This window comes from Castor canadensis, chromosome 18, assembly GCF_047511655.1.
Source record: "Castor canadensis chromosome 18, mCasCan1.hap1v2, whole genome shotgun sequence".
NCBI lineage: Eukaryota > Metazoa > Chordata > Mammalia > Rodentia > Castoridae > Castor > Castor canadensis.
In genome coordinates this window covers 34,649,002-34,663,857 of record NC_133403.1, presented here as the reverse complement: position 1 = coordinate 34,663,857, position 14,856 = coordinate 34,649,002, and the positions used below count along the sequence as shown (strand labels likewise).

The following is a 14,856-nucleotide window of genomic DNA, read 5'->3' as shown; positions in this document are numbered from 1 at the left end:
AGAAGTAAGTAGCCAAGAGTCATGGTTCATGCTTGTAATCCCAGCTACTCAGGAGGTAGAGTTTGGGATGATCAAGGTTTGAGGCCAGCCTGGGCAAAAAAGTTAGCAAGACCCCATCTCAGTTGATAAAAGCTGGGCATGGTCACAGACCTGTCATCCCAGCTACGTGGGAGGCTGCTTTTAAGAGGCTCTCCGGGGACTGGGGCTGTGGCTCAAGTGGTAGAGCGCCTGCCTAGCAAGTGTGAGGCCCTGAGTTCAAATCCCAGTACCACAATAAAAAAATATATATATACATTAAATAAAAAAAAAAAGAGGCTCTCGGTCCAACGCCAGCCAGGCCCCAAAACGTGAGGCCCTACCTGAAAAGGAACTAAAGTAAATAAGGGTTGGGGGTGTTACCCAAGTGGTAGAGCACCTGCTTAGCAAGTGCAAGGCCCTGAATTCAAATCCAGTACCACCACAAAAATGTACTAAGACAATATGATTTATATCTGATAGTAAGACATTTGCCTATATTAGATATTAATATATTTGATTATTTTATATATTTGGCTATGCTGGATCTTAAGATAATTTCTAACAGGACTTTAAAACAGAGAGGGGTCATTTGGGGGAAGGAATGAACTTCCCATCATTCCAAGGAAATTTAAACAAGTCCATTTTTGTAGCACTCTATAGAAAAATGACCACAGTGAGGACATGTGTGGCCTAAGTGACTTCTGATGAAGACGCTATGGTACAAAGAACAGTCACTGATTCCACAGGGGTTGGGGCACTGTTAAGATCAATCATAAAACTGTTCTCTGTCCCTTGTCCTCACAATTAGCACCAGCTCCTATGTCACACCTCCAGGTGAGAGCCTGGCACTTTGCAGTGCTGGGGAAATAGGAAGCCTGACCCTGGGGTCATCAGGATCCCCTCTCCCACTATGGGTGACACTGGGAGTGAAGGAAGGCAAATCTGGGGGAACCCAGGTGTACCTACCTGGATTTAGGACTCTGGAGGTTTTGTCGGCTCAGGAGTCGCGCAGCAGAAACTCGCTTTTTGTGGACGTTGGAAAGACCTGCAGGGGAGAAGTCACAACTTTTCTGAGAGCAGGTGAAACAGTCAACATAAAACTGCTCAGCTTTTCCTGGACCCTCTGCTCACAATTCCACTGCCTCTGGGGTGAAGTGAAGGAAAAACCGATCCCTTGGTGGGGATGGGTGAGGTGGTTGTGGAAAATGCAGAACAAAGCAAATGTGGTTGAATGAAGTTGAGGCGAGGTGTTTCGGGGAACACTGCCACTGGAGAGAGAAGCTTCCAGTGTGTGTTCTACTGCACAGGGGGCAGGTGGTTGACGCTTTCACTTGGAAGGGTTGCACTGGAGGGGATGAGAGCAATGAAGCTACCTTCTCCAAGTGCCTCCAACAAATCTCCTTCCCCACCCACTGTCACAAAGGCCTCCCCAAGAGGGCTGTGCCAGTACCTTGGGTAAGTTCTGGTGCTTCTGCCACATAGGTGAGGCGGAATTTGTTCCTCTTCCAGCTGCGGTCATTGCTGATGAGGGAGTTGTTTGCCTTCTCAATGTTGACATCATCCCCCACACAGAAAACATCACAGGCTGCCTGTGGCACAACAGGCTTTTGGTGACCTCTTTCAGTCAAGAGAGGCTCTTCCCCAGTAGTTCCAAGTAATAGCATGTATTTCTCCCTTGCTCCTTCCCGCTCTCTCTCTCCCTCCATCTAGCCATCTACTCATCTACCTTTCCATCCATCCATCCATCCATCCATCCTCCCATCCATCAATCCATATCATCCATCATCCACTCATCTACCTTTCCATCCATCCATCCATCCGTCTACCCATCCTCCACCCTCCCATCCATCCATTTACTCATCTACCCATCCATCCATCCATTCATCCTCCTCTCATCCATCCATCCATATCTCTCCATCCATCCATCCATCCCCCACCCTCTTATCCATCCATCCATCCTTCCTCCCATCCATCCAGCCATCCATCCACTCATCTACCTTTCCATCCACTCATCTACCTTTCCATCCATCCACCCATCCATATCATCCATCCATCCACTCATCTACCTTTCCATCCATCCATCCATATCATCCATCCATCCACTCATCTACCTTTCCATCCATCCACTCATCTACCTTTCCATCCATCCATCCATATCATCCATCCATCCACTCATCTACCTTTCCATCCATCCATCCATATCATCCATCCATCCACTCATCTACCTTTCCATCCATCCACTCATCTACCTTTCCATCCATCCATCCATATCATCCATCCATCCACTCATCTACCTTTCCATCCATCCATCCATATCATCCATCCATCCACTCATCTACCTTTCCATCCATCCACTCATCTACCTTTCCATCCATCCATCCATCCATCCATCCACCCATCCATCCTCCCCCACCCTCCCATCCATCCATCCATCCATATCCATCCATCCATCTATCTAGTCACCCACCTGCCCTTCCTCCCAACCACCCACCCACATATCTACCATCTTATATTTTTTGAGTGCTTTCTATGACTGGATACGTCACATTTACCACTGACTAGTAGGATTCAACTTCTATTTAAGACATAATTCTTTGGTGGCATTTATTCCTAAAGCCAACATTAAAGAAGAGAGTAAACACCATAGACTTTCCCATCCATCTTCCTTAAAAGATTAAAAAAATTATATAAAGGCAGAATATATTGGATACCTGGATGCCTATATAGGCATTTTTCTTTTCTTTTCTTTTTTGGTAAAGTCCTTTGTTCTCCAATATTAATGATCCTAAAAATTATTATTATTAGTTTTTTGAGGTAGGGTCTTGCTATGTTGTCCAGACTGGTATTGAACTCCTGGGCTCAAGTCATCGCCTCCCTCAGGCTCCTGAGTAGCTGGGATGACAGCGTGTACCACTGCAGGATTATTTTTAAAGTTTTCAAGGTTAATTTTTACCATTGTCTGACATTGTGTTGATTTTTTTGGGGTGGGGCCACAGGACTGGGGTATGAACTCAGCGCTTCCCATTTGCAAAGCAGGCATTGTACCACTTTAGCCACACCTCTGGTCCATTTTGCTCTGGTTATTTTGGAGATGGGGTCTTGCAAAGTATTTTCCCAAACTGGCTTCAAACCACGATCCTCCTGATCTCAGTATACAAGTACCTAGGATTACAGGCATGAGCTACCAGCACTAGGCTACCTTGTATCAATTTTAAAACATTCCAAATGTTCAATGGATAAATGGATAAACAAAAGGTAGTGTATCAGTAGAGGGCATATTGTTTGGCCACAAGAAGGGATGATGTCCTGACACATGCTACAACATGGGTGAACCTTAAAAACTTGATGCTTCTTTCACTTATTAAAGAACCCAGTCATTCCATTCATATGAAATGAGCAGAATAGGGAAATGTATAGACTCAGAAATTGGATTAGTGGTTGTTACAGCTGGGGATGGGGTGGGAGGATAGGAGGGTGATAGCTAAATGGTGTAGTAGCTTTTTATAGGCCTTGCTTCTGGGATGCTCAATCAGGTTGGCTGATTATCTCAGGTGTAAAAAAAAGGAGTCAGCTTGACTCTCCTTGACTGGGTGGAAAAGCAGTAACAGGCTTACAGAGTCAGTCTCTCCCACATACACCTTAGACTAGGGGCCTCAGTTTCCTTTTTTACTATCTGCCTTCCCTTTCACGATTAAAAGTGCTGGTTGAACAACAGTGGGTTGCACAGTCCTGTCTCCTGGGGCTGTGATGAGAATGCAGTGCAGGGCAGCAGAAGGAGCAAGGGGAGGTGACAGGGTCCACGTTCAATGTAGGAGGCCAGTTAAACCATGTGCACATACAGATACAAAGCTCCATTGATTCTTCCATGACCTTGTATTTAAACACTGCTACCTAACGGGACATTCCATCACGATGGGGACATTCTGCAGTGTCCAACACAGTAGCCACGAGCCACTCATGGCTATCAGAAATTTAAGGGGGACAGTGCAATGGAGAGGTGGAATTTTAATTCTATGTAATTTTTCTTGTACACTGTATACAGATAGACTCTATAATTTTATTTATTTATTTTTCCTGATGCTGAGGATGGAACCTAGGACCTTGTGTGCACTAGCAAGTGCTTTACCACGGGGCTACATCACCAGCCCTTCCTTCTCCTCTTGGGGAAGCGAGAGGTGCTGTCTTTGGGGTGTGAAGTGCATTCTCCTCCCTGGGGCGCTGAGCTCCACGTTACCTTGAATACTTTCTTGGCCCAGGTCCTGAAGGCCTCTTCCTGCCCACACAGCTCATCCCCCTCCCTCATCTTCAGGATCCTTTCTCCTCCCAGCTCTTCCAGGAGGGTGTCCACAGCATGTCCGAAGGCGCAGAAGTGAGGGTATGCTCGAGAGCCAAGGCCAAACACTGAGAACCTACCAAAGGAGACAGGAGAAGGTCCAGGCTGGGGAGGTCCCAGGTGTCTAGTGTCGTCAGCTGCGGTGTGTGCCTTCCAAATCCGTGTTGGAGCTCCCAAACCCAAGGGCTTTATGAAGGTGATTAAGGTTAAATGAGATCATCAGGGTGGGGCCCTAATCCAACAGAACCAGTGCGCTTATAAGAAGAAGGGGTGATAACTGATAAAGTCTGTCTGTCTCTCTTTCCCTTGTCATAATGAGAAGGAGAAAGGTGGTCCTCTGCAAGCCGGGAAGAGAGGCAGCAATCAATCTGATCTTGAACTTTTAAACCTTTCAGAACTATGAGAGGGAGGACCATCTTTAAACCTGAGAGCCCTCGAGGCCTCTTTCCCCCTCCTTTTGGTCTCTGTTAGGTGTTACCGTCCTTGGGAGAAAGTTCCAGTTGGTTCTGAAAGAGGATGAGTGGGTTGAGAAACGACCACCTTCATTCTCCGTATGTGAATACGCTTTGGAAAACATGGCGTTAGGCCAATCTTTTTCAAACCTGACTGTACCTTAGAGTCCACTGGGGAGACTTAAAGAGAAAAGGCCATGGTTGGGCCAATTCTAGACAATTCCATCTAAATCCCTGCAGGTGGGCTTGGTTATTGTTTGACAGATTGCAAACATCCCCAGGTGATACCAATTTGCATCTAAAGTTGAGAATTGCTGGGTCATGGAAGAGTATTTCCAGAAACTTCTATTCAGTGGAAACTGTGTCCATTGGGAAAGGCAGCTCAGAGAGCAATCTCCAGGGAGGAACAGCCTTCTGCACAAATAATGGGAAGAACCTTGAGTGATAAGACTCTGAGATGGGGGATCTGTTCCTAGAACAGAAGTCTAGGAAGGGTCAAGTGTAGACATGGAGAAAACAGGCAGCATGCTTTAATGGACAAGGTTCCCCCGATAGCCAGGATACAGCTGGATTTAGGATGGAGGGACACGGAAGGGGGTCCCCTCCCCAGCATCAAATAGCCCACTTGGCAGTTAGGCCCAGCTCCTCACAAATCATGGTCTTCCAGGATCCCTTGAATCTGTTGCTCACCTGACATTGGCCAGAGGGCCAGTGCTCTCAAAGTTGTCCCTGAGGTCAGGTCCATTGCCGGATGACTTCCGGGAGTCAGAGTAGGAGGAGACACTATTGAATCGAACCTTGTAGCTCCTGCCAAAAGCAACGAGAAGATGCGAATTCCCTCCTAGGGCCAGCACTCCCTTTGGTGCTTTGAGTTCCTGGTCTTGGTTCTAGTACCTTCTCCTGGGTGTTGAGTCAAATAATATCACTTTTGTAGCCTCTTTAAGAATGTCACCTTTTCCACACCCATCACAATGAAAACTACTACCCCTCTGCACTTGACCCTACCTGTAACTTAACAGGTTTCTGGCCAGGAAACTGGAGACCTGTGTTGTTGAAATGGTCACATCAGTAAGAAGTGGAGAACGGAATGGACCATGCCTGACTTCCAGACCATGTGTCCCAAATTTTAATGTGCACAAGATTCATGTCCAAATCTTGTCAAAATAAAGGCTCTGGTTCAGTCAGTCTAGTCTCAGGTGGGGGCTGAAAGTAGGCATTTCTAGGAGGCCCCAAGAGACACCAGAATGAGTCCCAAGACCTCATTCTAAGTAGCTAGGAACCACGCCCATGCTTTACCAATATGGCAGCAATACTGCATATGGTAATTTAAAGCTGAGTTAATTAGAATTAAATACAATTAAGAATTCTGTTCATCTCTTGAGTTAGCCGCATTTCAGGTGCTCAACAGCCATGTGTGATTGGTGGCTCCTGTTTGGCCAGCATACAACACCAACATCATTGTAACAAGTTCTTTTGGGCAGGATTGCTCTGTCCCAGCCAACACTGTCCTTCCCTGGAGTCGTGGTCCTTAGACGTTTCAGGGGTCCATCCCAGGTCACATTTCAAGTACACATGAGAACTGTTCATACCCAGCATGAAAACATGTTGCATATTTTTTCTAAAATTATTTTCAAGGAGGAAGAAAGACATCCTAGACCCAGACCTCAGCACAAGAGGCTCAGTCAGGAACATTGAGACTTCAAAACAAAAACCAAAAAAAAAAACAAGAAAAACAAAAAACCATCAGTTTCCTACTTTTCTCCCAAAGTGGTTAAGTTTTGTTTTTAGACAAGGCAAAAACCAAACCAAAAAAAAGAAAAAAACAAAAACAAAAAAACCCCAAATCCCCAACTCCCAACAAATAAACAAACCCCTCCTCCAAAACTCAAGACAAAAGCCAACACACAAATCTGAGTGCAAAACGGGAGTGAGAGAGAAAAAAAGAAGACAAAAAAGGAAATTGTGCATTGTGTGCCAGCAGGGTTTCTAAGCTGGTTTTTCTTCAAAGTTTTCGTTCCAATGTCAGGAAAGTTCTAAATATATGTAAGTGTATTTTCTGCCCCCAAATAGCTTTGCATTGAGTCACGTCTCCAAATAAGTCATGCAACATATGAGGGGGTGGCTGTGTCGTTAGTGTGGGTGGCATGGTGGATGGTTGTGGCAGTAAAAATAACAGCATGTGTATTTTTATAAGGCTAGAGAGGTTTGGCCAAATGCTCTTCTTACTGTCCCTTGATCCTCTGTAACGGCCCCGGGAGTGGGCAGGACAGACATTATTTCATCCCATTTGGCACATGTGAAAGACTGAGGCTCACAGAGGTCAAGTGATGTGCTCAGGGTTGTGGAGGGAGTCAGTGGCACACCGTGATTAGAATTCAGGTCTTTATGCGGCCCAGACGCTCCAGCATTGCGCATGCCCAAGTGCAAGTGTGCACGCACTATGCGCACGCGCGCACACGCCCACACGCCCGTGCACACACTCGCATGCACACGTGCACACACTCTACCTGTGCTGGCTGTCACGGGCTGCAGCCAGACGGTGGACTTCAGAGTCACCCCGGGGAAGGGAAGGCCCTTTACGGGGAAAGAAACGCAAGGGTTCCGGGTACCTAGAGAGGAGAATGGATGGCGCCCTATCTCTCCCTGAAGGAGGGGTGAGGGGGCCTTTTGGGGGGCCGCCCAGGATGGCTGGGGAGCAGAGAGGTGTGGAGGGCGAGGGTTGAGATGCTGGAGCTGGGCGCAGAGCGAGGGCTGGCCACTTGGGGTCCCGTGATCGTCTCTTCCCTGGGTATCCCACGTCAGTGGGTTTGGTAATCTGTGCTCAGCAGAAAGACAACCAGGAGCGATTTTCTGCACAACACAACCTCTAAACACCAGCCAGCCTTGACATGGGATGCTCCTTTTAAGACATGGGATCCACTCTAAGCTGGAGGGAACGCTGAGCTGGCCTCCCTGACCGGGGTGCAGTGTGCATGCACCTAGCATCCTCTAGCTGGTGGATGATGCCAGGGCTTTGCAAGGCTGACAGTGATTCCAGATGTTTTCACCGTGTGAAGAGCCTTTAGAACGCACGCCCCCTCCCCTTGGATGCAGCTCCTCCGTGAAGGGCTGTGGGCCACAGTGTCTTTGTCTTAAGAGTTATCTAGCCTTTGACTTTACTCTGCACATGGCCACGGGTTTCCTGTGAGCCTCACACAGAAACGTCCTAAAAAGAGCAGCTTTCACTCATTTTGAATGTGGGTTTCCCAAGAAGGAGAAACAATAAGAACCGATTATTCACACACGGGGCTAAATTTTTTCCAGGACTTGTCTGTCTGCTTTCTGATATTTGATTCTTACCAATGAGAAAGTCAAGGTAAGCATTATAATCTCTATTGGATAGAGGAAATAAATAGGCATAGACTTGAGGAATGATCAGAGACCAAAATATCAGCCCCCGTGGAGCCCAGAGAGGCACCTGGAAAAGTTGGTCTCCACTTTGAGGTGCAACCAACCCAAATGTGAACCTCAGATGCCAAAAGATAATTTTCACTGGCCCCGAGAGGTCATGTGACACTGGAGTGCTGTTCACTTACTTCCTTTCCTCCTGTACAGAGTTGGGGTGCCTCATTTCCATCAAAGCACAGCCAAATTTCTGGAAGTCAAAACAGATAAAGCGAAATGTGAAGCATGTGTTAGGAAATTTGGAAGAGGGTGGGGCATAGGGTCTAGGGTTCTAGTGGTAAAAGAGGAGCCTGATGCCCAGATGTCAGGGGTGGTCAGGGGGGCTCAGGTGGACAGCAATGCTTGAACTGCAGGTGCAGTGAAAAGCCAGCTGTTTAAGTGGACTCCTTATCTCCAGCACTCCCTGTGACCTCTCTATAAAAGCATATCCCCAAGCTGGAGCATCCATTCCACACCAGTAGCTTGTTTAGGTGGCATTTTCACTAGGGACTGCTTAACCACAGGACTGAGAGAGCTTGCACCATCTGGAAGTCACTGGCTTGGAGGCTCTGGGAGAGCTTGCTTCTGAGCAGCAGGTGTGGGGAAGGCTCCCAGCTGTGCCCCTTTCTCCCATGGGTAGAACCTGTCACTAGGACAGAAGACGTCCATCCATCTCACCTCTCCATTCTCGGGGGGGTCTCCATTGCCAAAGGTGCTGGTCACCACGAGGACCAGAGTTTCATGTTCCAGGTGCACGATGTCATACTCCTCCATAGACATCACCTGGGAGGGCATGGTTGAGACATGGGGTGGGGGAGGAGGGGTGAAATGGTGATGGGGGTAGAGGCGGTGGGGAGAACAAGAATAATGGGGGTGGGGAGGAGAGGAAGGGAAAGGTGAGTCGTTTTCACTCATCTCCTTTGGAGGGAACCGAATGTTCTAGACTGCTAATATTTCCGTGGGCTCAGTGGGTAGAACTGGAACCTTTTGGTAGAGTGGAGTCTACTGTGGTCACTGTGGCCCAGAGGATTGTGGGAGTCAGGGCCCTGGGCCCAGAGGTGGCTACCAGAAGAGTAGTTCTTTCTTCCTTCCTTCCCTCTCTCTCTCTCCCTCCCCCATCCCTCCTCTCTCCCTCTCTCCCTTCCTTCCTTTCTTCCTTTTTCCTTCCTTTCCCTCCCCCCTCCCTCCCTCTCTCCCTCCTCCTCTTCCTTCTACTTCTTTCTGTCTCTGTCTCTCTCTGTCTCGCTTTCTCTCTGTCTCTCTATGTAATGTAGGCTGGCCTTAAACTTCTGATTCTCTTGCCTTGACGTCCAGAGTGCTGGGATTACAGATGGGTACCACAATGCCCAGTAGTGGGACAGATCTTGATGGAGGCCTTTGGGCTTCCTTACAATTATATGGTCCTGGGGTGTTCCTGACTCCAGGGAATGACCTGGCTAGAGCTCAGTCTCTTCCCTAACTGTGCCTCCAGCACTGTGGAGCATGAGGACTCCCAGGTTTGAGATACCTTGGGAGGGGGGAGTCTTATTCTATGCCTTGGCATCACCTGGACAATGTCCCTCAAAGTAGAGCTAAGGAAGGCCAGTCTCCTGCGAGGCTCCATAAAAATAAGTACTGCATGGTTAGATATGTCCTGGAAACATTTATAGTCTCTCCTTTCCTCCCTTGGAGACTATAATACATGATCAGAGATGAAAGGCTCTCAGAAGTCCTGCAGCAATTAAACGTACTCTGGATTGGTTTCTCACACCGCATCCCCCCCCCACCCGCCCAGCATTTTGCACTAGAGATGGGGATTTTGTTTGCTGATTCCTGGACTTCTGGAGAGTTCACAGGAAGAGGGTATCACAGTGCCCTGAAATTTACACACGTGTGTGTGTGTGTGAGCAACAGCGTGCTTGGGGTGCCTTAGTCTGTTGCTGAGAGGTCGTCTCTGTTCACTCCCCTCTCTCCCCATCCCGACTTTGTTTACCATGATAGGCTGGGGGCTGACTCTGTCCCTACCCACCTTGGCGTCAAAGGCATGCTTGAAGATCTCACACAAGGTCTTGGCGTAGGCTTGTGATTTGCCCGTCTCTGTGGCATACAGGATGGTCGCTTTGACCCTCTTCGCCATTGCCTGGCCCATCAGCTTTGCCGAGAACTTGACAGCTCTGCAGGGGAAAGGATGGAGAGGAGAATGGGAAACACAGAATGGACAGAAGACACCTGGTTGGGACTTCCGGATAAGAACCATGATCCACGAAACAAGACTAGCAAGGACTTACTCTCTTGCTGTTTGATGGCTTCAGGGGTCCCCTCAGAGACATGCAAAGCCCCCAAGTTCAACACCATATCCCCAGAGCAATTAGTCATGAGCTCAAATGGCTGCTTAGTTTTGCTTATTTGATTGATCTCCTGGCCACGAGAACACTGATCTGCTCATTCATCCATCCACTTGTTCATTCATTCATGAAACATTTGCTGAGTGCGTACCTGTGTGCTGGCACTGTCACAGGGACTGTAGAACACAGAGAACATGGTGGTGGCCAGGAGCTGTTAGGGGCTTAGATAAGTGTGTGCGTGTGCATATATAGTATACACATTTTTTCTTTTTGGCGGGATAGGGTTTGATGTAGTGTGTTTCGCTCTTGCAAAGCAGGCGCTCTACTGCTTGAGCCACACCTCCAGTCCGTTTTGCTCTGGTTATTTTGGAGATGGAGGATCTCATGAACTATTTGCCCAGGCTGGTCTTGAACTGAGGTCCTCCTGATCTCACCTCCCAAGTAGTTAGGATTACAGGCATGAACCATGGGCACCCAGAGAGATAGATGTATGGAGAAGCAAGTCACTAATAAGTTACCAGGCATTGAGTTAGAAGGATTTTTGAGGTTTACAGATCCACAAAGAAAGGGCTAGGCCTGGGTTATTTAGCAGTGCACATCCAGGGTCTTACACAGGGACCTCTGGGGAGGTCAGTGTCAAGTGCAGCCTTTTTCTTGCTGAATAGAGAATGTCAAACCAGCGTCCTTCCTCCCGGCTGCAGACAGGGGGCAGAAGGGAGCAGACAGACCAGCGACTCCAGAATACCCAGGCTCAATCCTGAGCCACCCCCTTTATTCTTACTAGGAATCTCCGTGTAGGCAAATTGCTAATTCTGTCCCACCTGGGGCCTATTGATGGCAAATTTATGGTTTTTAGAATCAGGGAAGCCACCCACGCTGCAGGAAGATTGTGCTAACGGGGAGAATTAGAAGGCATAAAAGGTGCCTGGAGGCTTCGCTTAGAAGGATCCAGTATAAAAACGCATCTATAATTAACCCTCATTGTTTCCAACCCAAACTTAATTGTGCAATTGATGTTTTAGACATCTCTCTCCCTCCTTTCCTGGAAACAGTGGACCTGAACAGAAGCCAAAGGTGGTCCTTGCTGAGAACATTCCAGATCCTGTCCTTAGGGAAATGTGTTATTGGCTGGAGGATGGGGTGGGGGGGTGAGGGAGAGGGGGAGGGGGGAGGAGAGAGAGAGAGACAGAGAAAGAGGCGAGAGAGAGAGAGAGAGAGAGAGAGAGAGAGAGATATTCCAGGGGCTATGGTCACAGGGGGCTAGAACTTGACTTGTCTCTGTTGTCCCCAGCACAGATGGCACCTGTTGTACAGCTAGATGTACACAGAGAGTTCTGGACTTGAGCTAGCTGGGTCCATACACTGTCCTTTCCAGAAGGATGCTTAAAACAGGGGGTCCTGTGAGTGGATCAGAGAGGCTTTCTATCTTTGGGCAGAAGTCTGGGTCTCCATTAAGTCATCTCAGTTGGCCCCACCTTGCTTGTCACCTGGTCCCTGGCTGGGAAGGTCCCCCTCAGTGTTGTGTCCCATAGCTCCTTGTCCTCGCCTCTTTGCTCAGTTAAGCCTGTTTAGCTCATTCTTCAGCTCAACTGTCACCTCTTCAGAGAAGCCCTTCCTGACTGCCCAAACTTGGTAGTGTCTATTTAAGACCCTGTGAGCCACTCTTCCAAGGACTTGCCACAGCTGCCAGTGTCATGGGCATTTGTGTGACTCTTTGACAAACAATGGCTCTGAGCTTCATAAGAGCAGTGACCACCTTCGCTTGGCTTGCTAAGACATCCTAGAGTGTGGCGTGGAGAAGGTACTTGACACTCATTTGTTGGCTAAATGAACAAACGAATGAATGAATGAAATTGAACCTGAGTGCTCTGTAGGCAGTGAGTGCAGGAGCTGACTCACCCAGCTCCTCTCTACCCTGGGTTCATGACTTCCTGTTGAAATTGGCCACCGTGGGAATATTCACACCACGGTAATTGGCAAATGCTACAAACAAGGCACAATTATCCCTGTTATTAGGACAGTTGGCTCACCGACATACTGCAATGACAAGGACAAGTGGTTGGTTATGCCAACACTTTCAACTCAGACTCAAAGGCAAAGAAGACACACAGGGGTGGCAAACACGCTGAAGCCATTTCTGGGGGGGTGGTCAGAGGGCACGGCATCTGACCAGCCTCCTTTCCTGAGGCTCCCACCGGGTGTGGGTCCCTCCCCGCACCTCCACCACAGAACACTCACTCAGCCAGCTTCTTGAAGCCGATGGCTCGCCGCTTTGTGGGGGTCCCGTTGGTCCCCTTCCAGACGTGGGTGTTCCAAGGATCAGGCTGGAAAGAGAAGAGGGCACCGGTCATGGCCATGAGTAAAACTGGCTGCTCCTGGAGATGTCCAGGATTCCCTGAGATTTGTGGCTGCTCAACCCTGAGCAAGGCAGGGACAGGTGGGCACAGGTGTCCTAGCAGTGCCTGGCCTAGTCCCCCTGTACTGTCCCCCAGCCCTTGTCTCCCTCAAAGTCTCTTCTTGACCACCCTATGGGTCTTTCAGCTGGACAGGCTGTGTAGGGTGACAACCACGAGCCCCACGTGGCTTTTGGGTGGTGCCCAGCAGACGTGGGAGAGTTGGGAGGCAGCGAGGCGGAGAGAGGCGGGACCTGGTATTCGAAGGACGGAGTGAGCCTGTAGTTAAGCATCTCTTGGTGGAAGACGGGGGTGATGCTTCCAGACATGGGGGGCACAATCCACACCCAGTCAGCCGGGCAGCCCCCCCGACAGCGGTATTCATTCTCCATGTGTTTGATAAAGGACTCGGTGGCAGAGTGATGGTCCACGATGGTCACTTTGTCACTCTGTGAGAGAAGAGGGGACAGGAGGCAGGAGAGAAGAGAAGATGAGTTATTTGGGGGACCCACGCCCAGAGAGTGGCAGTTCCTCAAGGGTGGTCCCAGAGATGATTCTAAGCAGTCATGAAACTTTCTCTGCACTTTTCCTTCTGTCTTGGCAGCTATACCCAGGGAAAAGTCTCGGTGATAAAGTGTCTTCAACTTTACTTGAGCACCTTCTTCCCCACCTCTACCCCTGTAAGAAGAAGGAGGAACCCTAGATTCAAACAACTTTGCTTTCCTTGTGTTTGTTTATCAAACATTATAGATGCTTTCTGCTTAGAGCAATTGACACTGGCTCTCCATTTGTAGAGTGACAAAATTCTCTTATGAAGTGTGTTTTTTTGGCAGTACTAGGATTTGAACTCAGGGCCTTGACTTGCATTCTAGCACTTGAGCCAGGCCCCTAGCCCTTTTTGCTTTAGTTACTTTTTTGTTCAGATAAGGTCTTGCTCTTTTGCCAGGGGCTAGCTCGGACCATGATTCTCCTACCTCTGCCTCCTGCTTAGCTGAGATTATAGGGAAACACCACCATGCCTGGTCCTTAAGTCATACAGTTTTAAGCAATAAAGATGAGTTGATTAAAAATGAAACATGTAGATCAGCACAGAGACTGGTGACTGAACGTCTGGGGTGGGGGGCAGCTGCAGTTAGTGGGATTGGAGTCACACACTGTCCACCTGACTCTGGCTGACACTTCTCCTTGTCAATCACCCGGCTCCCAGCCTTCAGCCCAGTCCACCAGGGGTCCCAGTCATGCCTCATCATTTCAATGACTCCTCAAGTCTTCCCAAGCAGTGACCTCCTTCCTCCTGATCCTGTCTGAATTTGTCTCTACCCTGTGACATTCCCCAGTGAGTCCACTCTCCCCACTCCTGATATGGGACCTGTGGCTTCTCCCCATGCTGTGAGGACCTTTCATGGGCATCATTGGGGGTCTAGCTACCCAGACTGGAAGTCCCCCTGAGGACAGAGCTGGTCTCTGGTCTAGACAGTGACCTCTTTTCTCTAGGTCTCCTGCTTTGCAGAAACCAGAGAAATGGCTTATGCCAAATGTCTGGTTAATTATTAATAGCGCCCCTTGTGCTCTCCAAAGTGTCATGGTTAAGACAATAAATTTTCTGGCTTTTGCAGTATAGTACCATTCAGCAGGGGCCTATGTGGTTCTGCTACTGAGGATGTGGATTTGTGTCTGTTATGTGATTGTCTGAGTCCCTTAGAGATGACAAGACACAGAGGATGAACTGTCACCACAATTCTAAGAAGTCATAAGCAAGCTGGGTAAGGGGGCTCATTCCTATAATTCCAGCTACTTGGGAGGTGGAGATTGGGGGAATCACTGCTTGAGGCCAGCCTGAGCAAAGTTAGTGAGACCCCATCTCAATCAATACAGCTGAGTGCAGTGGTGTATGCCTGTCATTCCAGCTATGG

The 14,856-nt window shown here is 48.6% G+C and overlaps 1 protein-coding gene across 4 annotated transcripts in view; it reads right to left on the bottom strand.

Moving 5' to 3' along the window:
• The window catches only part of Nos1 (nitric oxide synthase 1), a 162,601-nt gene that overhangs the window by 19,094 nt on the left and 128,651 nt on the right, over positions 1-14,856 (bottom strand). For 3 of the 4 annotated variants that reach the window (XM_020163665.2, XM_074061435.1, XM_074061434.1), the window contains exons 12-21: positions 13,198-13,392; positions 12,789-12,874; positions 10,235-10,379; positions 8,905-9,009; positions 8,379-8,437; positions 7,311-7,412; positions 5,494-5,610; positions 4,253-4,427; positions 1,469-1,607; positions 985-1,063 (exon numbers count right to left, since the gene is read on the bottom strand). In XM_020163665.2, the coding sequence (XP_020019254.2) occupies positions 985-1,063; positions 1,469-1,607; positions 4,253-4,427; positions 5,494-5,610; positions 7,311-7,412; positions 8,379-8,437; positions 8,905-9,009; positions 10,235-10,379; positions 12,789-12,874; positions 13,198-13,392 (1,202 nt within the window). The remainder of the gene's footprint in view (positions 1-984; positions 1,064-1,468; positions 1,608-4,252; positions 4,428-5,493; positions 5,611-7,310; positions 7,413-8,378; positions 8,438-8,904; positions 9,010-10,234; positions 10,380-12,788; positions 12,875-13,197; positions 13,393-14,856) is intronic. The other variant, XM_074061437.1, reaches the window with a different exon arrangement.